This window comes from Struthio camelus, chromosome 27 (genome assembly GCF_040807025.1).
Source record: "Struthio camelus isolate bStrCam1 chromosome 27, bStrCam1.hap1, whole genome shotgun sequence".
Classification (NCBI taxonomy): domain Eukaryota; kingdom Metazoa; phylum Chordata; class Aves; order Struthioniformes; family Struthionidae; genus Struthio; species Struthio camelus.
In genome coordinates, this window is record NC_090968.1 from 1,733,701 (window position 1) to 1,760,049 (window position 26,349).

The following is a 26,349-nucleotide window of genomic DNA, read 5'->3' on the forward strand; positions in this document are numbered from 1 at the left end:
CAAGCCTCGCTGCCTCCATCCATTGTGCCTTGTGCTGAGGCTGCTCCGGGGCTGGATATCCCAGCCCCGGCGTGGGAACGGCGCTTTTGGCGTGGAAAAATTGGGGTGAGCTCTGGGTTTGGGCTGCTGCTGGTCCGACCCGGCCCCGAACTGGCCTCCGGGATGCCGAGACGGTTAATTCGAGAGGTTTTGCCGGGTGCCGGAGCCGCAGGTCCGTTGGAGGCTGTTTCTATTTGCGAGGCTGGTTGCAAGGAGAGGAAGAGGAGGCGGTTCCCGCTGTAATTCGCCTTCCCGGGGGCTGGCGGGCATGAAGCGGCTCGAGCGCGGGAACGGGAGCGCCGAGGGCCTCCGAGCGGCCGCAGTGGTTCCCAGAGGGCAGACGCGCGGCTCCCCGGGGTGCGGCGGGGGAGGAAAGCCCCCCGCAAGGAGCTGCTGGAGCTGTTTCGGCCCCGAGGGCTTTGTGCAGCCCCAAATAACCCGGCTGGGCGATGGGGACAGCTCCTGCTCCCGAGGGCTTTGGGGGGCTGGCGAGGGGGTCTGAAGGAAGCAGCGAGGAGGAGGAGGAGGAGGAAGGAGCCCCAGGGAGCTGGGCTGGCTGTGACAGCCAGGAATAGCCCATCTTTGGGGACAAGAGGAGCAAAGAGGGGCCCGAGCGGGGATGCGGCCTCAGCTCTGCAGAGCTGCCGAGCTTCTGGCTCGGCTTTTCCCACCTCCTTCTCCAGCTCAGCCAGGGCACCTGGGTGAGCGATGCGGGTGCTGCACTGGGGATGCGGGTGCTGCACTGGGGATGCGGGCGCTGCACAGGGGATGCCAGCACCGCGCAAGGGATGCAGGTGCTGCACCGGGGATGCGGGCGCTGCACAGGGGATGCCAGCACCGCGCAAGGGATGCAGGTGCTGCACTGGGGATGCGGGCGCTGCACAGGGGATGCCAGCACCGTGCAAGGGATGCAGGTGCTGCACTGGGGATGCGGGCGCTGCACAGGGGATGCCAGCACCGCGCAAGGGATGCAGGTGCTGCACCGGGGATGCGGGCGCTGCACAGGGGATGCCAGCACCGCGCAAGGGATGCTGCCGGACTCTGAGCCGTGGAGGACCCCAGGAGAGAGAAGCTGGGGGTAAAATGCAGTTTTATCCCGCAGCGCGGGCCGGGGGCGGCTCGTGGTCTCCGTAGCCCTGGGCAGCGGGCGAGCGGCTCCACGGGGAGTGGGGTCTCCGCGCCCGGCTCGGGGCTGGCGGGTGCGTGGAGGGACCCGGCGAGGCCCCGCGCTGAGCCCGCCGCAGCTCACGACACCTCCGGGGCCGCGGTCCCTCCCCGCGGGGCCTCCCGGTTCCGCCCCGGGGGCGGCGGCGGCGGCGGCGCAAACCCCTCCCGCGCGCGGCTTAAAACCCCGCGGAGGCGGCGCCCGGCAGCGCAGAGCCCGGCGGCACCGGCACCGGCACCGGCACCGGCACCGGCACCGGCACCGGCACCGGCACCGGCAGCGGCAGGCAGGGACGGGCGGCGTGAGATCCCGGCACCGGGGGGGCGGACTGGGGTGCAGGTAGGGCAGGGGTGCGGACAGGGGTGCTGGGGTGCAGGCAGTGCAGGGCAACGGTGCAGGCAGGAGTGCTGGGGTGCGGGCAGGGGTGCGGGCAGGGGTGCTGAGGTGCAGGCTGGGGTGCGGGCAGGATAGGGGTGCTGAGTTGCAGGCAGGGGTGCTAGGTTGCAGGCAAGGCAGGGGTGTGGACAGGGGTGCTGGGGTGCAGGCAGGGCAGGGGTGCAGGCTGGGGTGCAGGCAGGGCAGGGGAACAGGCAGGACAGGGGTGCAGGCTGGGGTGCAGACAGGGCAGGGGTGCTGGGGTGCAGGCTGGGGTGCAGGCAGGGCAGGGGAGCAGGCAGGACAGGGGTGCTGGGGTGCAGGCTGGGGTGCAGGCAGGGCAGGGGTGCAGGCAGGACAGGGGTGCTGGGGTGCAGGCAGGGCAGAGGTGCAGGCTGGGGTGCAGGCAGGGCAGGGGTGCTGGGGTGCAGGCTGGGGTGCCGGCAGGGCAGGGGAGCAGGCAGCACAAGGGACCGCCGGGCAGGACAGGCAGTGCTGGGCAGGCAGCGCAGGGGACATCGGGCAGGGTGCAGGCAGCGCAGGCAGCTCTAAGGGCACCGGGCAGCGCAGGGCAGGCAGCACAAGGGACATCGGGCAGGGGCGCAGGCAGCTCTAGGGACACCGGGCAGCGCAGGACAGGGCGCAGGCAGCGCAGGACAGGCAGCACAGGGGACACCGGGCAGGGGAGCAGGCAGCACAGGGGACACCGGGCAGGGCGCCGGCAGCACAGGCAGGGCAGGCAGCTCTAGGGACCTCAGGCAGCGCAGGACAGGCAGCACAGGGGACACCGGGCAGGGGGCAGGCAGGGCAGGCAGCTCTAGGGACACCATTCAGGACAGGCAGCCCCAGGGTCCCCCAGGCAGGGCAGGTAGCCGGGCCGGCAGCATGGCAAGCGGGGCCATTGCCCCCCGGCACCCTTCAGCCTCGTCCTCCCGCCCCACAGCCCGCACCCCGGGGGGCTGCTGAGCGCCAGCGGCTGGACCCCCACGTCAGGCAGGGCTGAGCCGGGGCCATGGCCAGCCCCGGGGGCTACTCGATCCAAGCCACCGCGGCCATCGCGGCCGCCATCACTTTCCTGGTGCTCTTCACCATCTTGGGCAACATGCTGGTGATCATCGCCGTGCTGACCAGCCGCTCGCTGCGGGCCCCCCAGAACCTCTTCCTCGTGTCGCTGGCGGCGGCGGACATCCTGGTGGCCACCCTCATCATCCCCTTCTCCCTCGCCAACGAGCTGATGGGTTACTGGTACTTCCAGAAGACGTGGTGCGAGATCTACCTGGCCTTGGATGTGCTCTTCTGCACCTCGTCCATCGTGCACCTCTGCGCCATCAGCCTCGACCGCTACTGGTCCGTGAGCCGCGCCATCGAGTACAACGCCAAGCGCACGCCGCGCCGCATCAAGTGCAGCATCTTCATCGTCTGGATGATCGCGGCCGTCATCTCCCTCCCGCCCCTCATCTACAAGGGTGAGAAGAAGGACGCGCCTGGCGGGCGGCCGCAGTGCAAGCTCAACGAGGAGGCTTGGTACATCCTCTCCTCCAGCATCGGCTCCTTCTTCGCGCCGTGTCTCATCATGATCCTCGTGTACCTGCGCATCTACCTGATCGCCAAGCGCCGCCACCGCCACGGCTCCCAGCAGAGCAAGCCCAAATCGGCCAAGCCCCCAGGGCCATCAACCCAAACCACGGCCTCCGACAGTGCCACCAAACCACCCGGACACTCGGCAGATGGAGAGCACCCGGGGACCCTTCCCATGCCAGCAGACCGGACCTCTCTGCTGAGCCCTGAGGAGCCACCACCGGTGGCCCCCAGCCCCGGCCAGCCCCCACCAGGGGAGCCCAGCGTGGAGCCATCCCCGCAGCCCAATGGGCACCCGCCGGGCGCCAGGCGCCCCATGGACACGCTGGCCACAGGCACGGGGCGGGTGGTGCTGGCGCGGCAGGCACCGACGCTGAGTGCCAGCCCTTGGAAGAAGAAGACGCAGCTCAACCGGGAGAAGCGCTTTACCTTCGTGCTGGCCGTGGTCATCGGCGTCTTTGTGCTCTGCTGGTTCCCCTTCTTCTTCCTCTATAGCCTGGGCGCCATCTGCCCCGAGCGTTGCAAGGTCCCTAACGGCGTCTTCCAGTTCTTCTTCTGGATCGGCTACTGCAACAGCTCCCTCAACCCTGTCATCTACACCATCTTCAACCAGGACTTCCGCAAGGCTTTTCGCCGCATCCTGTGCCGCCGCTGGGCCCGGACGGCCTGGTGAGGGGCGCTGGCGCGGGGCGGTCAGCGGCGCGCGGAGTGGCCCCTTCCTCCCCGCTGGGGCTGGAGAGGGTGAAGACAGTCGGTCTCCCCACCTCTTTTGGGGGTCTTGAAAGCCCACAGCCCAAATCGGGTCCCCTTCCACCCGTTGGCTGCCAGCCCCTTCCCCAGGCAGTGGTGGTTGGGGAGGATTTTCCCATCCTCTGGCTCCATCCTTCCTCTCCTGTCACCATCTCTCCTTCTCCCTCCTTTCTCCATCCCTTTCGCACAGGGGTCCCGTGCATCCTTCCCTGCCCTCCTGGTGGAGAGCAGAGCCCAGGCGCTGGCCTTGGGGTCCTGTGTGGGAGTGCGGCTGCCACCTACCCCGTGGGCCCCTGCTTTCCCGGCTGCTCCTTGTCTCTTTTTGCCCTCCCCCTCGTCCTCCCTGGGTGAAACGCTCTGCGCAGGGTGATTTCAGCTATGGGAAGCCCCGAGCCCATGGCGGGGGGGGGGGGGATACGTGCTGGCGCGTTACAGCGGGTTTAGCAGGTCCTTCTCCCTCCTCTCCACCCCCATCCTGCAAGAGATGTCCCCAAACCGTGGGAAATCTGCTTCCCCCCACACCTTTTCCTGCAATCCCAGCGGGGGACACCCTGGAGCCCCCCCAGCGCCGGTTTGGTGGGTGCCGCAGCCCCCGGCTGGCCCCAGGCCTTTTAACAATAAAATCTATTTTGTAATAAGAAAACTTCACTTTCTCCTCGCTGCTTTCGACTGGGTCGAGTGGGGATTTGGGACTGGAGGGCGCTTTCCAGGGAGGGCGCTGGGAGAAGCTGGTCCTCCCCCTGCAACGTGGGACCAGGGGTCTCGTCCCCCCCCCGCCCCGACCTGGGCACAGAGGGGGTGCGTCGGAGGCCACCCCGGCGCTGATTTATTTACTGAGACCCGCGGCCGCTTTTTCGCCCCTTGATGGATGGCGCCGGGTTGCCGTCCTGGGAAGCGAGCGGCCGGGAGGAATGTTTGCAGTGAGAGCGGGAACAAAATGTTTTGAAGGGTCGGGATCAGTTATTTATGGCAGCGCATTAAAAAAAAAAATGTAACCCCCCCCCCACACCCCCCTCCCGAAGAATTAACCAATTCTCTCCAGCAGCCCCGAGCTGCTTCCCGCGGGCCTCAACCCCGTGCACTGATGCCGCGGCCCCGAGGACATTAAACTGGCCAAGAGTGGGAAGTCATGCTGGGGGACAGGGACGAACCACGGCGCCGGCCACCCACGTCGGGGGCTCCCTGCCTCAGTTCCCCCCCCCCCCCCCAGATCCGGCGGAGTGGTGTGGATTCTCTGGTGTCTAATAGAGGGTTGTGCGTCAGGCCCGTGGGCACTGCACGAGGTGGCTCTGGGGCGCAGGTGTCCCCACGTGTCCCCCCTTTTGGGCTGTCCCAGCCTGACCAAGCCTCCGGACAGGCCAAGCCCAGACGGGGCAGCGTATCTCAACCCACACCGGTGTATTGTGGCCCCCACAGGTGTATCCATGACTCATGATGGTGTCTTGTGACCCATGACTCATGGTGGTGTCTTGTGACCCATGCCAGTTTATCAGGATTGGTGTCTCGTGACCCACATGGGCACATTGCCACCTGCAGCCATGCAAGGTGGCTCCTGGCAGGGTGGCATGAGTCGGAGTGGGGTGCTGTGATTGCTGGTGCGGTTTGGTGAGCCGCGCTCGTGGCTCATGAGGGTGCATCACGACTCATGGCAATGTGTCGTGCCCCACACCAAGGTATCGTGCCCCACACCAAGGTATCATGACCCGCACGGCTGTCTCATGACTCAGGAACGCTGTCTTGTGACCCGTGCTAGTGTACTGTGAATTAATGATGGTGCATCATGACCCACACCAGCGTATCATGACTCATGATGGTGCGTCGTGACGCACAGTAGTGTATGGTGGCCCACACTGGTACATCATGACTCATGATGGTGCATCGTGACTCATGATGGTGTACCATGACCCACACTGGTGCATCGTGACTCATGATGGTGTGTCATGACTCATGATGGTGTACCATGACCCACACTGGTGCATCGTGACTCATGATGGTGTGTCATGACTCATGATGGTGTACCATGACCCACACTGGTGCATCGTGACTCATGATGGTGTGTCATGACCCTCAGTGGTGCACAGTGCCCCACACCAGTGCGTTGTGACTCATGATGGTGCACTGCGACCCACACTGGTTCATTGTGCCCCACATCTGCGTGTGATGACCCACACTGGTGCATCGTGCCACACACCAGTGTATCGTGACTAACGATGGTGCATTGCGACCCACAGCAGTGTCTCGTGACCCACACCAGTGTATGGTGACCCACCCTGGTACCTGGTGACCCACACCGGTCTACAGTGCCCCACATCAGTGCCTCACCACCCACGGCGGTGCCCCGGGACCCACACTTTTCCAAGCCAGCCTTAGCTCAGACCCCCACCCCCTGCTGGCCCACCATCCGTGCATCACCAAGGGGTTTAAATCACGCAGGGAGACTACTCAGGCCGTTCCTGCTTGACGTGAGGATCCTGGGTGTGCAGGGGACAAGCCGAGCACTTGGGGACACCGGATGTCCAAGCAGCAGAGCCAGCCCCGTGAGACCAGGGCCGAGGAGAGCTCATCCTCGCCGTGGCGGAGCGGGGCCGGCACCTCTCCACCACCCTGTCCCGCTGGGGACCTTGCTTCTGGCCGGCCCAAAATTGGCTGAACTTTTGGGTAGCCTTTTTCCCAGCCTCCATCCGCGTCGTCCTCCCCCTCGGAGCCCGGGCTGGAGGCGGCCGGGCCGAGAGCCGCTGGCGCGCGGGGCCGGAGCACAGCGCGTCCTGCCTGGGGCGCGCTGGGCCGCTGCTGGGGGCGAGCGCCGGCGGGCAGGAGGGCGTGCGAACGGAGCCGCTGCCGCTCGGCAGCGCACGCCGAGCCGCTGGCCGCCGGCCAGCTGAGTCCCAGCGAGGGGTCGGGAGGCCCCGAGGCGGCAAAGGCCACCGGCCGCGGCTCTCGGCGCTGGGAGCTGGCGGCCCTCGCGCCTCCCGCCGGGAGGCAATGAGCCTGGTGGGGCTGAGCACGGTGCCATGGGGCTGGGCATGGTGCTGTGGGGCTGGGCATGGTGCCGTGGGGCTGGGCACGGTGCTATGGGGCTGGGCACGGTGCCGTGGGGCTGGGCACGGTGCTATGGGGCTGGGCATGGTGCTGTGGGGCTGGGCATGGTCCAATGGGGCTGGGCATGGCCCTATGGGGCTGGGCATGGTGCTGTGGGGCTGGGCATGGTCCAATGGGGCTGGGCATGGCCCTATGGGGCTGGGCATGGTGCTATGGGGCTGAGCACAGTGCCGTGGGGCTGGGCATGGTGCTGTGGGGCTGGGCACTGTGCCGTGGGGCTGAGCACAGTGCCGTGGGGCTGGGTATGATCCTGTGGGGCTGGGCATGGTGCCATGGGGCTGGGCATGGTGCTGTGGGGCTGGGCATGGTCCCATGGGGCTGGGCACGGTGCCGTGGGGGCTGGGCATGGTGCTGTGGGGCTGGGCATGGTGCTGTGGGGCTGGGCACTGTGCCGTGGGGCTGAGCACAGTGCCGTGGGGCTGGGCATGGTGCTGTGGGGCTGTGCATGGCTCTATGGGGCTGTGCATGGCTCTATGGGGCTGGGCATGGTGCTGTGGGGCTGTGCATGGCTCTATGGGGCTGGGCATGGTGTCGTGGGGCTGGGCATGGTGCCATGGGGCTGGACATGATCCTGTGGGGCTGGGCATGGTGCTGTGGGGCTGGGCATGGCTCTATGGGGCTGGGCATGGTGCCGTGGGGCTGGGCATGGTCCCATGGGGCTGGGCATGATCCTGTGGGGCTGGGCATGGTGCTATGGGGCTGGGCATGATCCTGTGGGGCTGGGCACGGTGCCGTGGGGCTGAGCACAGTGCCATGGGGCTGGGCATGGTGCTATGGGGCTGGGCATGGCCCTATGGGGCTGGGCATGGTGCCGTGTGGCTGGGCACTGTGCCGTGGGGCTAAGCACAGTGCTGTGGGGCTGGGCATGGTGCTGTGGGGCTGGGCATGATCCTGTGGGGCTGGGCATGGTGCCGTGGGGCTGGGCATGGTGTCATGGGGCTGGGCATGGTGCTATGGGGCTGGGCATGGTGCCGTGGGGCTGGGCCTGGTGTTTTGGGGCTGAGCACAGTGCTGGGGGGCTGAGCACGGCGCCGTGGGGCTGAGCACGGTGCCGCCCCGCTGCCCCTTTTCTCCCCAGCCTCAAAGGCAGCAAAACGCCTCCCAGCTGCGCGTGGGCCCCGAAGCGCCTCGGCGCTGAGCCGCCGCGTAGGCGCTCTCGTCCGCCCGAAACGAACCGTCTCTCCCGTTCGGGGCCGGCCGGCCGCGACGGCAGCGGGTCGCCGGGACCCTTCCCCAGGCTGAGCCGGCGCCGTTCCCGCCGGCCGCGTTTTGCCCGGAAAAGGGCTCCAATTCCCAGGCGGGGACGTCTTCTTCCCACGCCCGGGCGGCTTTCGGCCCCGGCCGTCAGCCCCCGGCGGATGCACTATTGATATTTCTACCTTTGCTCCGCGCAGCCCGCCGAGCGGGGCTGGGGGCCGGCGCTGAGGATTTGAGGCGGGGGGGAGCCGCAAGTGCCTGTTTCGCCCCTTTTTTTTCCCCCCCGTCTCACCGTTTGCCACGCGGTTAACGATTACCGAGGGCCGCGCCGGGCGCTCGCTTATCTGCCGAGCGTCGCCAGCCGTCTGCTTCTCATTAGCGGGGAACGAGCCCGGGATTTTTTTTTTGCCTCCTCCTCCTCCAACTGCTCTGGGAAATGTCCAGCAAGCCGGCTGCGAGCATTGCGGGCGCTCACGTTCAGCCTGGATAACGCTATGAAGCGGGGGGTGGCATGCAACGAGTTCCTGCCAGGTCTCAGCCTGCTCCTCACGGCATCCGGCCGTTCTCTAGCGGCAAAAAACGCCGCGGCCGCTTGCAACCTTTCTGGCTGCGGCCGGCTTTCTCGAGTTGCTTCTTTTAATGCGGCTTCTCGGGAAAAAAAAAAAATGGATTATACTGCGGGCCGTCGCTGCTGCGGAGATTTGGGGGTTGGTTTCCTCCTCGCCAAAGGAGGAAACGCGTTTCGCAGCTGCCTCCAGCCCCACATCCCGGCTCCTGGCGCAGCCCTGGCGTCCCTGGGAATTTCGGGCAGGCGAGCCCGGCGGCGGGGACGGCAAAGCCCGTTGGCTCCGCGAAGGCACCCGCCGAGGCGTTTTGCTCTTTCGACGCGTCGCTTCCCCGCGGCGCCGGCCGCGGGAAAACGGGACGGTTCGAATAAAGAGCAGCGCCGGAACCGGCCCCCCCGGGATAAATCACAGCTCCTCAATCGCCTTCCCTGCCCGGCGCCGCAAACCAACCCGTAGATAATTACGACAGAAAACGATGTAAAATCTCGAGGCGCTTTCTCCCTCTTCGGCTTTTTTTTTTTTTCCCCTCCCCGCTCCCCGCCGCGGTAAAGTTCGGGCCGCTTCCGCGCGCGGCCGAAGGTCTGGCTTTCGGCAAGCCGGGCCGCGGCTGGGGCATCTCTGCTTCTTCATGGGGGGGAAAAAAATGCTTGTTTCCATCCGAACATTTAAAAATAAGGCTCTGGGAACGGCTTGCGGGGCCTTCAGGGCTTGTGAAAGCGTCTTTATTGGTATTTCGGTTTAATGGCGACGTAATAAAAGCCGGGGAAGGGAAGATATGGTAACCATAGACACCATGGCAGCGAGCGGCTGCCGCCGCGCCATTTAGGCGGATTAAAAGCCAGAGCAGGCGCTTTCTGCAGAAAGCATTTAAAAAACCCCAAAAAACTCAAAAATCTTTTTTTTTTTTTTTTAACAGCCGAAAATTTGAAATCGTCGCGTTTCGGTGATGGGCGGGAGGGAGGCGACGTGAGCCGCAGCGCGAGGCGCCCGCCGCGCGGGAACGGGCTGAGCGTTGCCGTTCGCGGGGTTTCGGCCGGCGCCGGAAGTCCCACGGCCGAGCCGGGAAAACGCGAGGGGGAAATAATGAAAAAAAAAGAAAAAAAAAAAAGAAGGGAAAAGTCCTGGGTCCCTGACGAAGGCACAAGGCGCCCCCCCCCCCCCACCCCCCAAATTTATCGAGGTCCCCTGCCTCTCTCCCTCCTATTTTCCCTACAAAGTGAATAAGTCAAACTGCCACTCTGGATTTCTTTTTTTTTTTTTAAGAGATTTATATATATATATATATATAATTTTTCTGCAAGACAACTGTTAAGGGATAAAAAGCTCTCAGCTGCACTTAAAGGCGCATTTTCAATGCCAGCCCACAAGGTGTTTAAAACATCATGGTCGTGAGTCAGGGGGGAAAACGCTGCCTTTCCGGGGCGTTTTCGGTCCCGTTCCGGTGACACGTGTCCCTGCTTTTCCCAGAGTTTCCCAGGCTCCAAGGGGGGCGAGGTGGGGTGACAGGGACTGTAATGGGGACACGGCCCGGGGAGTGATGGGGACCCGTGATGGGGACAGGGCTACCACCCCTGGGGGTGACAGGAGCTGTGGTGGGGACGGGGCCACCATCCCTGGGGGTGATGGGGACCCACGATGGGGCCGGGGGCCATGGGGGGGTGACAGGGAGCTGTGGTGGGGACGGGGCCACCATCCCTGGGGGTGATGGGGACCCACGATGGGGCCGGGGGCCCGCGGGGGGCGGGGGAGGGGCGGGGCAGGGGCCTGAGGGGGCGGGGCCGGGCCGGCGGGGGGCGGGGCCGGGCCGCGGTGCCCCTGCGCGGGGGGCGGGGCGGCCCCGGGGGCGCTGGAGGGCGCGGGGGGGGCGCGCGGGGCGGCCGGGCAGGCGGCGGCGGTGAGAGCGGGCCGGGGGCGGCGGGGCTGGCAGCGCCCCCGCCCCGTGGGGGCCTGTGGGGCTCGGCCCCCCCCGCCCCGGCCCTGTGGGGCCCGCGTAGGGCTCTTCCCCCCCCCCGGCCCTATGGGGCCCGTGTAGGGCTCTTCCCCCCCCCCCCCGGCCCTATGGGGCCTGCGTAGGGCTCTTCCCCCCCGCCCCGGCCCTATGGGGCGTGTGGGGCCCTTGCAGGGCTCTCCCCCCCCCCCGGCCCTATGGGGCCCGTGTAGGGCTCTTCCCCCCCACCCCAGCCCTTATGGGGCCCGCGTAGGGCTCTTGCCCCCCCCCCCGGCCCTATGGGGTGCGTGGGGCCCTTGCAGGGCTCTCCCCCCCCCCGGCCCTATGGGGCCCGTGTAGGGCTCTTCCCCCCCACCCCGGCCCTTATGGGGCGCGTGGGGCCCTTGCAGGGTTCTTCCCCCCCACCCCGGCCCTATGGGGTGCGTGGGGCCCTTGCAGGGCTCTTCCCCCCCACCCCGGCTCTATGGGGTGCGTGGGGCCCTTGCAGGGCTCTTCTCCCCCCCCCCCCGGCCCTATGGGGCGCGTGGGGCCCTTGCAGGGCTCTTCCCCCCCACCCCGGCCCTATGGGGTGCGTGGGGCCCTTGCAGGGCTCTCCTCCCCCCCCGGCCCTATGGGGCCCATGTAGGGCTCTTCCCCCCCACCCCGGCCCTTATGGGGCGCGTGGGGCCCTTGCAGGGTTCTTCCCCCCCACCCCGGCCCTATGGGGTGCGTGGGGCCCTTGCAGGGCTCTTCCCCCCCACCCCGGCTCTATGGGGTGCGTGGGGCCCTTGCAGGGCTCTTCTCCCCCCCCCCGGCCCTATGGGGCGCGTGGGGCCCTTGCAGGGCTCTTCCCCCCCACCCCGGCCCTATGGGGTGCGTGGGGCCCTTGCAGGGCTCTTCCCCCCCACCCCGGCTCTATGGGGCGCGTGGGGCCCTTGCAGGGCTCTTCTCCCCCCCCCCGGCCCTATGGGGCGCGTGGGGCCCTTGCAGGGCTCTTCCCCCCCCCCCCCGGCCCTATGGGGCGCGTGGAGCCCTTGCAGGGCTCTTCCCCCCCCCCCCGGCCCTATGGGGCGCGTGGAGCCCTTGCAGGGCTCTTCCCCCCCCCCCCCGGCCCTATGGGGTGCGTGGGGCCCTTGCAGGGCTCTTCCCCCCCACCCCGGCTCTATGGGGTGCGTGGGGCCCTTGCAGGGCTCTCCCCCCCCCCCCGGCCCTATGGGGCCCGTGTAGGGCTCTTCCCCCCCCCCCCGGCCCTATGGGGCCTGCGTAGGGCTCTTCCCCCCCCCCCGGCCCTATGGGGCGCGTGGGGCCCTTGTAGGGCTCTCCCCCCCCCCCGGCCCTATGGGGCCCGTGTAGGGCTCTTCCCCCCCACCCCGGCCCTTATGGGGCGCGTGGGGCCCTTGCAGGGCTCTTCCCCCCCACCCCGGCCCTATGGGGCGCGTGGAGCCCTTGCAGGGCTCTTCCCCCCCCCCCCGGCCCTATGAGGCGCGTGGAGCCCTTGCAGGGCTCTTTCCCCCCCCCCCGGCCCTATGGGGTGCGTGGGGCCCTTGCAGGGCTCTCCTCCCCCCCCGGCCCTATGGGGCCCGTGTAGGGCTCTTCCCCCCCACCCCGGCCCTTATGGGGCGCGTGGGGCCCTTGCAGGGTTCTTCCCCCCCACCCCGGCCCTATGGGGTGCGTGGGGCCCTTGCAGGGCTCTTCCCCCCCACCCCGGCCCTATGGGGCGCGTGGAGCCCTTGCAGGGCTCTTCCCCCCCCCCCCCCGGCCCTATGGGGCCCATGTAGGGCTCTTCCCCCCCACCCCGGCCCTTATGGGGCGCGTGGGGCCCTTGCAGGGCTCTTCCCCCCCCCCCCCCGGCCCTATGGGGTGCGTGGGGCCCTTGCAGGGCTCTCCTCCCCCCCCGGCCCTATGGGGCCCATGTAGGGCTCTTCCCCCCCACCCCGGCCCTATGGGGCGCGTGGGGCCCTTGCAGGGCTCTTCCCCCCCACCCCGGCTCTATGGGGTGCGTGGGGCCCTTGCAGGGCTCTTCTCCCCCCCCCCGGCCCTATGGGGTGCGTGGGGCCCTTGCAGGGCTCTTCCCCCCCACCCCGGCTCTATGGGGTGCGTGGGGCCCTTGCAGGGCTCTTCCCCCCCACCCCGGCCCTATGGGGCGCGTGGAGCCCTTGCAGGGCTCTTCCCCCCCCCCCGGCCCTATGGGGTGCGTGGAGCCCTTGCAGGGCTCTTCCCCCCCCCCCCCCGGCCCTATGGGGTGCGTGGGGCCCTTGCAGGGCTCTCCCCCCCCCCCCGGCCCTATGGGGCCCATGTAGGGCTCTTCCCCCCCACCCCGGCCCTTATGGGGCGCGTGGGGCCCTTGCAGGGCTCTTCCCCCCCACCCCGGCCCTATGGGGTGCGTGGGGCCCTTGCAGGGCTCTTCCCCCCCCCCCGCCCCACCCTATGGGACCTGTGTAGGTCTCGTCCACCCCGGCCCTATAGGGCACGTGGGGCCTGCGTGGAGCCTGCCGCTTCCCCCCCACCCCGTACCGGTCCCACAGGGACTTTTTAGGGGCCTAAAACAGCGGTTTTGGTCCCTCTGCGTGGCCGTGCGTCCCCCCGCGCGGGGCCGGGCGCGGCGGGGGCTCGCGAGGCCCCTATTATATCGCGCTGGCGGAAAACAAGCGGCGCCGGGAAAAGCCACGCGCGGTTGAAAGAGAAAAACAACCCCCCCCCAGCCTGCGTGATTCACGTCGGCTCCCTTTATTCCTCAAGCGGGGGCTTTTTTTGTTGTTTGTTGTTTCTGTGCTTTTAACCCAACCCCGCTTCACTTAGGGCAGGTCTCTGCGCAGCAGGGAGAAGGTGAGTTGTGAAGGCTGGGGGGGGGAAGAAATTATTAAAAAAAACCAAAAAGGCCTTTTTTACAAAGACCTCGGAGCGATGCGAAGCCTTCGTCTTTCTGCCTTGATCTCTGGCAAAAGCCGAAGGCGCTGGGTCCCTTTCCCTCTGCCACCGGTCCCCTACTGCCTCCCTGAAAGCCTCCAAAATAAGATTTTTTTGTCCATTTGTTTCCGTCTTGATTTCCGCAGCTCACAGCGGGAGCCCCGAGCCCGCCGTCAGCAGGACGCCCGCGCGGGGCTGTCCCTCCGACTCTGGCTAGATAACGCGCTTTCCACCCTGAGCCGTGAGTAATTCCCGATAAAGCCAGGTGTGTCCTTGCAGCGTGCCCTGCTTGAGGGCGATGCTCGGGTTTTTTTTGGTTTCCTGGTGCTTTTTCACCCCGGCTGTCGCTGCCAGGCCTGAAGCTGCAGCATGAGCCCAGAACATGCTTCCATCCGACCTGACCTTTTTGTTTCCTTCTGGCTTTTCGACATGATTTTCTTGGTTTGTTTTTTTCTGCAGGAGCAAGCTCGCTCCTGATAAGAAAAAAAACCAACACGTTGAAATACTCTTTCTTCCCTTTTCTCTTTTTGGAGTAAAAGCGACTGGAAATGGTATTCCAAAATGGAAAAAAAGCAAAAAGAGACTTAGAAATGTCTTTAAAGCGTCTGCACGCTATGCTGTAGGAGGCACTGGCGCGTGCAGGTGGAAATCGCTGAGCGGTCCGGATTTGGGCAAATAACCTGTATTGTGGGATGCCCCGTCTCCCTGATCCTCCAAGGACCCGTGCACTTATTTAACTGCAAAAAGCTGCCCGTTTTTTCCTCCGTGCTTTCTCCAGCCCGGAAAGGCTGTGTTTTAAAGACTCTTAAGGGCTCGAAAATCAAGGATTTTCGTGGCGCAGGGCCCAGGGCTCTGTCAGTAGCCCGGGATGCAGAAGGAGCGGAGATGCTATTGGTGCTGCATGGTGTGAAATAACCCCGGCAGGCTTGTTTTCCTGTGTAGCTGGGGGTTTTGAACGGCACTTTTCGTTCCTGCCTCCGAGGAAATGGCCTGAGAAATGTCCTTAACGAGTGCAAAATGCTGAAGATTTAAGCCCTAGGGTCTTTCCAGTGTTTGGAGAGAGATACGCTTCCAGAAATAGCAAGCGGGGCAGTGTTAAATCTCACCCCAGCAGACGAGAACGGCCAGATATAACCGGCCCGTTCTCACTGTCCCAGCCTGCCCTGCCAAACTGACCTCAGAGATGTTTGGCAGACGCCCTGGGAAGGCTTCGGAGGGCGTTTGTGAGCTTGCGGAGGCGAATCGAGGCTTCGCTGGCGCCATGCGAGCGAGAGGAGAGCGTGATGGTGCTCCGGCTCCTAAATTGGTGCCTCCGGAGGAAAAAACTGGCTCTGCCGTTAGTCTCGTGTGTGCTGCCTCTTAGCCGCCAGGATGTAGGACGGCAGGTATTTGGGTGTAGCGAGCCGGGCTGGTACTCGGAGCTTCTTCAGATTTCAGAGAGCCAAACTCCCGAAGCAAAGGGAAGGCCAGTAACAGAGCGGGTTCCCCTGCCTGGCTCCTGGGAATAGCACCTCCGTTGCTCTGAACGGTGTGATTGTTCGCGGCGTAGCAGCCAAAGCCGCTGTTATTCCCGGGGAACCTCTAGCAGAGGAGAGCCCTGCAGCCAAGGGTGGCTCCCTCAAGCAACGGAGGTATTGATGCGTTTTCCTCCTGGGCAAACCAGGATGGAGTGAGGCGACCGAGATCGTATCGGGAGGCAGTGGCAGAGCTGAGAAGTTGTTGGGAAGAGTGGTTCTCCCCCTTGTTTTGAGTTTCTCGTTCCCCCTTGTATCATGCCCGTGCCTGGAGGAGCGGTGGAAAGGTGAAATCCCACGGCGGTGGGTGCCCGTCTCCGCCGATCGGCTGCGTCCTTGGAAGCGCTCGGCCGTGGCAGGCAAGGGGGAAACTGAGGCACAAAGGGAGGCCTGGTGGCAGGCCTGGGAGCCGCCCCCAGCCCTCCTTCGAGAGCTGAGGGTGGCTCGGGGATTGAGGGGGACGGGATCTCGGCTCTGCATGGGCGCTGCGGGGTTTTTGGGTACAGATTGGCATCCCCTTGCCAGGGGGAGGAGGATGTGGGAGGGGAAAGACAATTGTAACGATACCAGAGCAGTATTACAAAGAAAAAATTCTTTTCCCGAGGGCTTTTGGTGCGTTGGCTGCTCGGGTTTGGGGTTTTTTTTTCCCTTTATCCCTTTGCACTATATGCAAGCTGTAGAACAATTGATTTTTTTTTCTCTCTGCCGAGGAGCAGGTCTTTTCCCTGCAAATGCCTGGAGTTGGGAAAGGGGCTCAGCATTTCCCTTCCCAGCACCCTGCGGGTCCTGTCCTGCCGCGGGTCCTGTCCTGCCACGGCCCCGTTGCTCTAAACCTCAGGTCATGGCAGTGGAAGGTTTCCTGAATGAAAGTTGCGTTTGGCTGGGCGCCGCCGCTGCCGTTTTTACGCAGGCGGGATGGAGGCAAAGGGTTTGGCTGGCGCCCCTGGGCAAGGCTGGGAGCTGAATCCGCGGCCCAGGCCTGGGCTCTACCTGCCAGAGCTGCTTCCTCGCCTCCGAAACGAGCTGAGCATTACCGGCGCGCTCCTGGCTCTTGCTAACTCCCTCTCTCCCATGTCTCCCCAGCTGGTTTCCGCGGGCCGTGCCGGACGCATCTCCAAGGACTCGTTCCTGCAGGGAACCCCTGCCCTGCGCAAAGTTGATCCCTCCAGATTTGGGTGCCTGTGCTCCTCTGGCTGAGGAGGCGTGACGGCAGCGGACAAACGTAGGTGATTTCCTTATGGATGGGCTCAGCCGGGGAGGAGGGTGGCTCTGAGGCAAAACCCCCAGGGAGAGGGAAGATGGGGCTGGCGGCGAGCGAAGGTTTCTGACCCTTCTGTGAGTAGCCATGAGGTAGCGCAGTATCACGAGGCCTGGGAGCAATCCAAGATCTCCCCTCTGCAGACCACCCTTCGGGGTGGATTTGCTCCCTTTTTCCCCAGCAACCCCCACAGTGGGATTTTTTTCCATGCCACGAGGCAGGCAGGTTTGGAGAAGCGTTAGCCAACACTTCATGTTTCCAGTGCCAGCAGGGAGTTTGTGCCATCCTCCCTCTCTTTCTTTTCCGCACTGCCCCCACAGATGAAAACCTGGGTTTGTGATTTGGGGCAGAAACTGGAGATTTTCACCCCTTTCCTGGGCAAGTACCGTCCGTTCGTGGGGCGTTGCTGCCAGACCTGCACCCCGAGGAGCTGGGTAAGAGTGTGATGTGGTGGCTTGGCCAAAGGCTGAGGGGCGTGAAAGCGGTGGGCCTGCTCTCCCAGCTTCGTCCATCCGCAGGAGCCTGGACTAAACTCCAGCCAGCTCTGGCCTTCCCACGCGGTTTGGGATCCCCAGATGCTGGAGCAGAGGACAGGCCACCACCCACCAGGCCTCGTTGTCCTTTGCATCCCCTGCCAAGGGTTTGGGGTTGGAGCGGAGCAGCTGGGTAGTCGTGTCCATAACCTGCCCACCTCTCCAAGCCGTCCTTGTTTCTTTGACAAAGGCAGACCCGCTGTTGCTGCCATTTCCCAGAAGAGCTACCTCCTCTTTCTGCTTTCAGGATCGCTTCTACCATGAGCAGTTCTCCTCTCTCAGCTTCCGCAACGTCATCCAGGTGACAGAGGAAAACACTAGGTGAGGACAGGACTGTGCTGGAGAAGCCGGGCAAATCGCTTTTTCCAGGTTTTGTTCTTTCTCTGTCCAAATCCATGTGCAAAGAACCACCCACTGCTGCACCCGGGTGTTGGGACGGCTCTCCGTCATCCTTGCTAGTTACTTAGTCCAATAAGTCATTATGTTAATCATTGTTTGCAAGGCTGAAAGTCACATCCCCAAGTGTAGAGCGTTAATAACAGCTCTACAGAGAGGAGAAGACTCAATCTGTTCTTCTAGTTGCTGTCACACTCGCAGCCTGGCAGTAACAAAGTCAAGGATTTGGATTGTTGATTTTTTTTTTTAAGTGAAAACTGGTATTTTGATGCTGTTGGGAAGAGCTCGGGGGTGGGGGGGATTCATTCTCCTCTTTGGCTTCAGCACAAGGAAAAGCTCACGCACGCAGTGCTTGGAGCAGGCCTGGGCCAGCCAGCTCCTAGCCCCTTGGGAGATGTGAAATAGCATCTTATTTCCAGTCCCTCGTTCCTCCTGACAGGCTGTAAATCCAAATTTTCAGCTGGGGTAAACCAGCCTTTTCCTCCAGCTGAGGAGCTGACGTGGCTGCTTAGTAGCCGCTCGCTTGCCAAATGCCTGTTGTTGAAGTCAGCCTGATTTTTGGAGGTCCTGGACTCCTTTGGCTCCTATCTGTTACAGCGCAGTCCCTAGGGGCTTAGCAATTCTGCGCCGTATTTTTCCAAATCGGGTCATTATGCTCTATTCTGCTTGAAATATCCCAGCTCCAGCTTTCAAACTCTTTGAATAATTCATTTCTGCTCAGAGCAACTCAGGAGTTGCGGGATGCTAAAAAGAGGCCAGTGATGGGCGGGTGAGATCATAAGCTGGAAGACAGAAGTCTGAAGTTCCCGTCTCTCTGTCCCGGCACCTGCAAGCCTTTCACTCACTGGGTTTCCACGTGCTCCTCTTTTTTTAGCTCTGCAAAATCTTAAACCTTGGTTATGTCTCTCACTAATCTGCTCGTGCTGCCTAGCTCTCATTTGGGGCGGATTTGGGAAAGTCCCTCTTTGGACCACTGCAGCATCCCAGTTGCTGGCAGAGGCTGTTTGTTTGCTGGGTTGCTGCTGATGAGAGCTGCTTTGGGTTTCGGGATATCTCTGCAGACGTCGATCTCTTGGCAGTGTGGGAGTAGCTTGCTACTTCTTACCCCCTGGATGGGAGTGAGAGAGCTGAGGTTTCCTCGTACCTTGAAAGCTTTTCTCGCTGCCTGGAAAACCCCTGCCGAGTCCTAGCAATTAGGTTTCGTTTCAGCTGCCGCCTGCACTCTTCACCAAGAGAGGTCCTGCCTTGGGTGGGCACCCTGAAGGATGGGAGGAGGAACAGGGTGGGCTGGAGCACTAGACTCTGGGGAGTGAAACTGCTGGTGCCTCAGTTTCCCCAGCTGTAAAATGGGGAGAAGAGTTTTATGCTCTTGCAAACGGCACCTTTGAGGCAGGCTGATGGAGTACCAGTACCCTGGGAAAGCGGGGGATGCTTTTGGATGCAGCCTCTAGGTAGGGCTCCTCTAATGACCTGCTCGATGTCACTGTCTGTCTCCGTGCCCAGGTACAGGGGCTGGCTGGTTCGAAGACTCTGCTATTTCCTCGCTGTCTTGGATTGGAAAGTTCCTGCTGACACCCCCGGAGACCTCGCGGAGAGGATCTGCCACAGTAAAAGGTACGTGGGAAGAGCCGGAGGGCTCTCTGCGGTCACCTTCAGCAGCACGCCCACTGCAGGACCCGGGGATGTGCTGGGGAAAGGAAAGCAAATGTGTCAGGACACCTGGGTTCGGCTCCAGCTCTGCCCTCCCTGGAGTGGGACAGTGTCAGCAGCCATGAGGAGGCTCCATCTTCACCTGTTGGGCAAAGTCCATGCTTACGTCCTCCTCTTGCACCCAGCTGGCTGCTGTATAGGTCATCCTGGGAATCCCCCAGACCTCGTCCCCCAAACCTCTGGGCCCCATCGATGAAAGAGCCAGACCCTCCGCTGGGATGTGCTCGTCTCCACGCTGAAGAAACATGCGCTTTAATCAGCCTGCCCCTTGCTGGTGTCGGGAGAGCACCTTGGAGACCTGTTAGCAGTCTCAGTGGGGTGTTAAGGAGGCGTGAGCTGTTCAGAGGAAAAGCTGCCTGGGCGTAAGACGCCCACGTTCAGTTTGTGGTTGAACGTGGGCAGAGGAGGACGGGGGGCAGCACCTAGCTGGGGACCCCTCGCTCTTGCAGCCGCCTCTCTGGGACCCTCTCCCTGTTGTCCGCGTGGGGTGTCCCTTGCTTGGATGGCACGCGAAGGCTCCTGCAGGAGAAAAGCTGGGTCCCGGAGGCTGGCACAGAGCTGGCGTTTGCAAACCTGGGGCATTAGGTGTTTCTTATAGCTGTCAAGCTGAGCAGAGCGAAAGTGGGCTGCTGCCGCCACGCGGGACGCAGCTGCCAGTGGAGGGAGGCGTGGGAACAGCTTAACCCTGCTGGAGCAGTTCCTGCAGCTCAGATTTGGCCGGCACAGCCCTGCTGTAGGGCGCAGAGGTTTGCCACCGCCTCTTGCGGGCTCAGCCCTCCGAGGATGTGAGGACCCAGCTTGGGGGGGGGACCCAGCACTCCCATCTTGTCCTTCTGCCCCAGGCAGATGGTGAGGTTGTCTTGGGCTTGCCTTGGCCGAGCCATGTCTCGCTTGTGCTGCGCAGCGTTTGGCACAATGCAGCCTTGTCAGGCAACTGTCACCTGAATCGTTGTCACTGCTAATTATAAAGCACGATGCTGGCAGCCAGTACATTATAATTACTGTAATATATAATGCTTTTGCTAAGGAACACATTAACCTGTTGCTTGGGTCTCTGCCCGTGTTTTTCACGTCATCTCCATGCTCCTCTTCACAGGGTACAGGATGTTGCTGCTGGCCAGGCCCACGGCTCTGGAGGGGACAGCAAGTCCCAGCTACAATGGAGGGAAAAAGTACTCAAGATCCTGGCCCAAATTCAGGCCCCACTCTCTCTTTTCATGCTGAGGTACACTCTCCCTCTCCAGTGGCGCTGTGGGTTCAAATCCCCCTTGGGGATTCCTCTTGGCAGGCGTCTCTCGCCCCTAGTTTGAGGGATCCCAGTTCCCACAGTCTCTCTGTGGTTCCTAGCCCTCTTCCCCTCTCTGGGTCCCTCTCACTCTCTTCAGTGTGCTTCGTTAAGCCCCTTGCAAGGGGGTTTGCCTGGTGGCTCGGTAGCTTGCGCTTGTGAGCGATCCTTTTGGGGAAGACACTTGCGTCGAGAGCCCAGGGCTGTGACAGCGGGGCAGGTGGCTTGGATTCGAGGGCTGGGGACAGAGCGGAGCCACGGGGTCCTTGGCATGACATGCCCCAACATAGCAGCGCTCTTCGGGGTCTTGCGCAGCCCCTTGGTGATACTTTCACGGACTCCTTCTAGGGATTTGGAATATAACACTGGAATGGAGGGGACAGGGTGGGGGGGAACCCACTGGGAGGGGGTGGAAAGCAAAGCAAAGGGGAACTTTTTCTTTCCTTCTCTCTCTCTCTCAATCTCTCTCTCTCACTTTTTTCCCTCCTGTCATTGAGAAATTGGCAATTAAAGGTTGCATTGTAACCTAATTGCTTGTCTGATTGAGCTGTAATAAAAGAAGCCTCTGAGCAGTCTGAAGTATTTAAAGGGAAGAAATTACTCAGGGGATAAAAGCATTTGACTCCTTCCCGTAAACAGCGTGTGGGAGGAGGGGGGAGATGGAGGGGTAATTGATTTGAGCTTTTGTTGTTGGGGAGGGAGAGGGGGGTGGTCCTGTCACATCCAGCCTTTAATGTTTTAACTTAATTTATAATAAAGCTGTTTATTTGCTTTGCGGGAGCTGAGAAGCATGATTTCCAGTAGATACCGTGGAGCGTGCTGCCTCACGCAGCCCTGCTTGCTGCCTACATGGGGAAACTGAGGCAGGGGAGGGTGAGGATGCCTCCCTGCTGGGCTCCCCGGCCCTTCTGGCCTCTGCAAAGTGAAGGCGCGTCCCAGGGAAGGAGGCCGTTGAAGGGAACGTGTCTCCCAATGAGCTCCAGGTGTTGTTTGGTGGCCTAGCTAAGGTTTAGGGGGCAGTTTGTCCAGCCATGGGCTTGCTCACTTGCTTGTTTTCCTGCCCCGCTCTGCAGGCTGTGCAGCTGGGCTCTGCTCAGGCTCCTGAACTGCCTCTTTCTCAACGTGCAGCTCCACCGTGGGCAGCTGGAGATGGTGCTGAGGGCTGCCAGGACGGTAAGGAGCCTGGCTCCCCGGTCTCGGCCCACGCGCTGCTCCACCAGGTCCCGGCCCTGCAACGCGCTGAGCCCTCATTGTGTTCTCCCTCCCTGCAGCCTGGCGTGCCGCTGGTTTTCCTCTCAACGCACAAGTCACAGCTGGATGGGTTACTGCTCTCCTTCCTCCTCTTCTCCCAGGGCCTAGGGGTGCCCAGAGTGACGGTGGGTGGCCAAACGTGCAGCCCTCACCTCCGGTAAGGCGTAGGAGACTCCTGCTCTCTCCAACCATTTGGGCGCCCAGCCTATTCCCTGCCAACAGAGGAGGGAATTGCGCTTGGAAAGCCCCAAAGTTAGCTCAAGCCAGGGTGGGGAACAGGGAGGGATGGCTGTAGCCTTTCTCGGCTCTCGCTTCCCTTGGAGGCAAGAGCGGAGGCCACATGGGAACCCTGATTTCATGTGTCGGGGGGATGCAGCCCTGCGCTAAGTGGGCATTTTCTTTCCCCTGGCAGGGCCTTGCTCAGCTGCCTGGGAGGTGTCTTCCTGCCCGCAAGGACGGAGCAGATGCCGAGCGACCAGGACGAAGAGCTCTCAGGGGCTGTACTTGCTGCGGTAGGTGGGAGCAGCCCCTTCCTTTTCCCTGGTGCTGGAAGGGAAGAAACACCCCGCCCCATGCTCAAGAAGCGCTTGGCGAGGGTGCCTAGGGTGGTCTCGGGGCACACAGGACCACGAGCCGGCCAAGCCTTTCCCTTGACCGAGGTTGCAGGGTTGAAGGAAAGTCCTCAGCGATGGGTGGTGGCAGCTCCTGGGCATCCATGTGTCCCCATGGCTGCCCCAGTCTCACCCTGTCTGCTCCAGCAGTATGTTGAGGAGGTGCTGAAGAGCCGGCAGCCTCTGCTGATCTTCCTGGAAGAGCCCTTCTCCAGCACCCTGCATCTCTCTGCCTCTGCCTGGGAGTGGCTGGCCCTGGTGTACCGAGCTTTGCGGGACGGCGCCGTCTCCGACATCCTCCTGGTCCCCGTGGGCATCGCCTATGACGTGGCCCCCGACGGCTGTCGCGAGGAGCGAGCGGTGAGAGGCTCTACTGCGGCGCCACGAGGGTTCCCCTTTGCGCAGGAGCGGGCAGAGCGGGTTTTGGCAGCGCGCGGGCGCAGCGACTGCGTCGGAGCGTGCTGGCCAAGTGCCGTCGCTGGGGCGCATGTGCTTGCTCACTCGCCCCCGTCACCCCGTTAACACCTTGCTCACCTCTTCTCCCAGGACAGCGCTCAGCCCCTCGGCCTCTGCGCCTGCCTCTGGGCAGCGTGCCGAGCCTTGTGCCGAGAGTTCGGCTGCGTCCGGGTGGACTTCGCCCAGCCCTTCTCCTTACAGGTACTGCAGCCGGATTGCCACCCGGGGCTCCTGTGCCGCAGGAGCAGGGCTCTGGTCCCCAGATTTGACAGCCCCCACGTTGGGTCTCGCAGGATGTGCTGCCGTGATGTTCTCGCCTGTTCAAATCCTTGCAGGGTGGATCGAGTGGTTTGGGATGGCTGGGGAGGGGGGGAATCCCGTGTTCTCCAGGGTGTATCCAGTGAGCCCGGGTCTAGGGGAAGCTGAGGGGGGGTAGTGGGGAAACTGGGTGGCACGGATGGTAACTGGGAAGTGGCACTGCAGAGCCAACAGGTCCCTTCTTCCTCGCTCCCAGGAGTTTGCAGCAAAAAACCTCGTCAGACGGAGCTGCGCAGCGAAGTCACTGGAGGAGCTGCTGCTGCCCAGCATCCTCAGCACGTGGTGAGCGGGATCTGACCCCAGCGAGGGGCTGCCTCTCTCTGCTGATGGCTTCTGCCACCCCCAGTTACTCACATCCATCACCCTGTTCTCTCCAGCCAGCTGGACGGCGACAAGGCAGAGGTTTGGGGTCCAGGTGCTGGAACAGCTGCCGGCTTGAAGGCAGAAGAAGAAATGTTGGTGACCAAGCTGGGCCTGCACTCCCTGAGCGGTAAGGGGGGGCTGCGAATGCACCCTCAAGGCGCTGGCATAGGCTGCTCAGTGCATGAGCGCCACCATCTCCTGCTTTTAGAAGAGACACCCCTCATGGCTTCAGCGTCAGCGCTGTTGTCGGCATTGGGGTAACATCGCTGTTACCAATTATTTTTGTGTGGCACGCTGCTGCACCCGGCGGTGTGATCACTGCCTGGCAGCACACGTGTTGCCGAGCTGGAAATCAAGAGCGCAAACAACTGAGCGCTTGGGGGAGGAAAACAGCAGGAGATGTGGTGCCCCCGCTGCAAAACTGAGGCAACTGGCCCCCGGGCTCTGCTCGGCCTGGGGGACGGCAGCAGCAAGGATGCGACGTGCCACCACTGAGAGCGACTGCAGGAGGATCTCGGCCACGCGGGGCACAGGCAGGAGGATGATGGGGGCGAGCAGCCACAATGCTGTGCCGCCGTCTCTTCCCTGCAGAGTTCCCCATCCAAAGCCGGGAAGAAGGGCTGCGTGAGGAAAGCAACAGCTTTAGCAACAGCTAATACTTCTTGCTCCCTTGCAGACGGTGTTGCCTGCTCCGCTGTCATGGCTGTGGGGATCACATCCGCACTGCTGCTGCACAAGCACCGCGAGGTAAGGCAAGGGAGCCGTCAGGGCTCCCTGAGGCTGAACGAACGGTGGTTTCCAGGTTCCTCTTCCTTTCCTGCGGCTGGGAGATGCGTTTGCTGTGATTTCAAGTTCCCCTCACTTAAGTTTCCAAGCTGGGGACCAGCTCAGGCTCCTCTTCCTGCAGGGTGTCTTCCTCTCTCGGCTCATGTCCGACTTCTCATGGCTCCTGGAGGAGATCCTGCTGCGCCACCACGACGTGGGCTTCTCGGGGCAGCTCCGCGCCGTGGTGCTGCACAGCCTCTCCCTGCTCAGCGCCCGCGTCGCCGTGTACTGTCTCTCGCCCCCCGGTGACGTCCTGGTGGTCCCTGAGGCCTCGGCGGCAGCTTGGCAGGAGCTGGGCCTCCACAGCGCGGCCCTCCTGCCCGTCTTCGCCAGCGAGGCGGTGGGAGGTGAGCAGCAGAGCACGGGCGTCCCTGAGTTGGGCGCTTGGGCACCCATGACGCCGCTCACGCAGCTTTCCTGGCAGCTTGTGCCATCCACGCCTTGCTGGTGGAGATGCTGCCCTTTCTGGGGATGGTCACCAGGCCCTGCGGCATGGTGCTGAGCCAGGACGAGCTGTACCGCAAGATCCTGGCGCTCCTCCGGCTCCTGCCCCTCAACCTGCTGGGGCTCCAGGTAAGGGCTGGCGGCACGCAGTGCCATTGCCATTGCGTGCGAGTGGCCCGATACCGCTGTGCACCTGGCGCTGGGGGGAATCCTGCTCCTCGCTGACCCCTCTCCTCTCTCCCAGCCCTGCCAGACCCTCGAGTGCTACAGCCAGGATGTCTTGGACAAGCTCGTCCGGTGTGGGCTGCTGGAGGCTGAAGAGGTGGGTGCCCCCAGCACCCTCCTCCCCTGGGGGTGCAGCCCTTGCCCTCCGGTCCCGGTCAGGAAGGGACAAGGGACAAGTGTCCTGCTTGTCTTGGGCTGGGGAGGGCCCCGTTGGGCAGGGACGGAGGGGATGGGACGCCCCCCGGATGGCTGGTGCCAGCTCAGACGTCCCCCCCACGCCGGCGGCTTTGCCCCACAGTTGGAGCGCGAGCACCGGCTCTGTGACGTGGCCCACCGGCCCTTCCTCAGGAGGCTGCCCTGGATGGAGATGGACTTCGCGGACAGCGACAGCGATGATGAGGACAACGTCAGCAAGCGCTGCTTCAAGGTACTCGAGCTCTGCCCTGCTGCCCTCAGTCCCTGCCTTGACCCGGAGATGTGGCCCGGGTGCTTCCCCCCACTGCAGGGGCAGCTGCGGCCAAGGTGGGGTGCTGAGACCGGGGCCTTGGGCACCGCAGCTCTTGGTGACATCCCTGTCTCTGAGGGCCAGGTAGGCTGCTGAGCCTCAACAAACTCATTTCACATCCGGCTTTCCCCTCTCAGCTCTGCCAGCCTCACGGCTCGCCTGACTTCCTCCTCTTCCTCTGCCGGCTCCTGAGTCCGGTGCTGAAGACCTACGCGAGAGCAGCCGCTTTCCTGGACGAGCCCAGCTGGCCCCAGCCCGGTAGGAGCCTCGCGGTGCGAGTAGAGCTGCTTTCTGTCCCTGGCCTGAGCGAGACAGGCAGTGCCTCTCCCCCCAGCCACTGCCTGCCGACCTTGGGCAACCGTTTCTCGAACCAGATAAGCCTCACTTGCCTTGGCTCCTTTGGGGGAAACTGAGGCACGGCTGGCAGCCGAAGCCCCCTTCCTCGCAGCCCCGGTGGTGGCTCAGCCCTGTTGCAGAGCAGCTGTGCCCTCTCCAGGGGCTGCAGGGCATTTGGGTTTGAGTCAGCGGCGCTGAACCTCGCTCTCCCCTACCTAGAGCCGGCCTACGTGGATGCGCTGCAGCGCTTCTTGGCAGAGGACGGCAGTTTCGGTGAGTCAGGGCAGGGGGAGGATGGCAGCGCCCTGGCCAGCCAAGGAGCAGGGACGAGGATGCCCGCTGCTCCCTCCGCCTGCTCCCTCGGGCTTTTCCCTCTCCCTCCAGAGTGGGCGAACAGGAGCCTGGCCCTGAGCTCTCTGCAGACCTTCAAGGAGCTGGGGGTAAGTGCAGCCGGGCTCTGCCAGCCCCGCTCCTGCCTCGCGCTACCTCGCCGTGACGCTCCTCTGCCTCCCCAGGTGCTGAAGGAGGTGACGAGCCCCGCAGGGCCCCTTCTGCGCCTCGGCGAGCCTTTCCGCTCCAGGGAGAACCGGGAGAAGCTGGAGGCCTTCATCCAGCAGTTCACAGAGCGGTGAGCTGGCCCCAGCGCTGCGGACCGCTGTGGGTGCCGGCAACAATAAATCTGGCTCGGCCTCGGCTGCTGGCACAGAGAGAGCAGG

General features: G+C 63.5%; 2 protein-coding genes across 9 annotated transcripts; both read left to right on the plus strand.

Annotated features, from left to right (window-relative positions):
- The first annotated feature begins 1,973 nt into the window (after nucleotides 1-1,973).
- Nucleotides 1,974-4,544, plus strand: ADRA2B (adrenoceptor alpha 2B). Its single transcript, XM_068920885.1, has 2 exons — nucleotides 1,974-2,239; nucleotides 2,271-4,544. Exon 2 carries the CDS (start codon nucleotides 2,592-2,594, stop codon nucleotides 3,828-3,830), a length of 1,239 nt encoding a protein of 412 aa, XP_068776986.1. The 5' UTR covers nucleotides 1,974-2,239; nucleotides 2,271-2,591; the 3' UTR covers nucleotides 3,831-4,544.
- Nucleotides 4,545-10,192: 5,648 nt separating this feature from the next.
- On the plus strand, nucleotides 10,193-26,346 carry LOC104148912 (glycerol-3-phosphate acyltransferase 2, mitochondrial). 8 transcript variants are annotated; one of them, XM_068920552.1, is made up of 23 exons: nucleotides 10,193-10,263; nucleotides 13,750-13,844; nucleotides 16,201-16,339; nucleotides 16,696-16,809; nucleotides 17,156-17,229; nucleotides 18,808-18,918; nucleotides 20,111-20,239; nucleotides 21,373-21,472; nucleotides 21,571-21,707; nucleotides 21,963-22,062; nucleotides 22,312-22,521; nucleotides 22,708-22,818; nucleotides 23,132-23,217; nucleotides 23,313-23,425; nucleotides 23,975-24,045; nucleotides 24,206-24,470; nucleotides 24,548-24,696; nucleotides 24,812-24,889; nucleotides 25,091-25,219; nucleotides 25,435-25,555; nucleotides 25,853-25,906; nucleotides 26,018-26,073; nucleotides 26,149-26,341. In XM_068920552.1, the coding sequence occupies exons 4-23, from the start codon at nucleotides 16,696-16,698 to the stop codon at nucleotides 26,263-26,265; spliced, it is 2,325 nt and encodes a 774-aa protein (XP_068776653.1). In that variant the 5' UTR covers nucleotides 10,193-10,263; nucleotides 13,750-13,844; nucleotides 16,201-16,339; the 3' UTR covers nucleotides 26,266-26,341. The 8 variants fall into 8 exon arrangements, with proteins under 8 accessions (XP_068776653.1, XP_068776648.1, XP_068776649.1 ...); XM_068920548.1 differs by lacking the exon at nucleotides 10,193-10,263 and adding an exon at nucleotides 13,163-13,522 and having other exon boundaries at nucleotides 22,309-22,521; nucleotides 26,149-26,337; XM_068920549.1 differs by lacking the exon at nucleotides 10,193-10,263 and adding an exon at nucleotides 13,164-13,522 and having other exon boundaries at nucleotides 26,149-26,346.
- The last annotated feature ends 3 nt before the right edge of the window (nucleotides 26,347-26,349 follow it).

Excerpts from the sequence above, each read along its gene's own strand:
- ADRA2B (XM_068920885.1), top strand. The coding sequence starts at position 2,592 with ATGGCCAGCCCCGGGGGCTACTCGATCCAAGCCACCGCGGCCATCGCG.
- LOC104148912 (XM_068920547.1), top strand. The coding sequence starts at position 16,696 with ATGAAAACCTGGGTTTGTGATTTGGGGCAGAAACTGGAGATTTTCACC. Across the intron at positions 23,218-23,312 it reads CCCAGCATCCTCAGCACGTG|CCAGCTGGACGGCGACAAGG; the intron begins GTGAGCGGGATC and ends TGTTCTCTCCAG. Across the intron at positions 23,426-23,974 it reads GGGCCTGCACTCCCTGAGCG|ACGGTGTTGCCTGCTCCGCT; the intron begins GTAAGGGGGGGC and ends GCTCCCTTGCAG.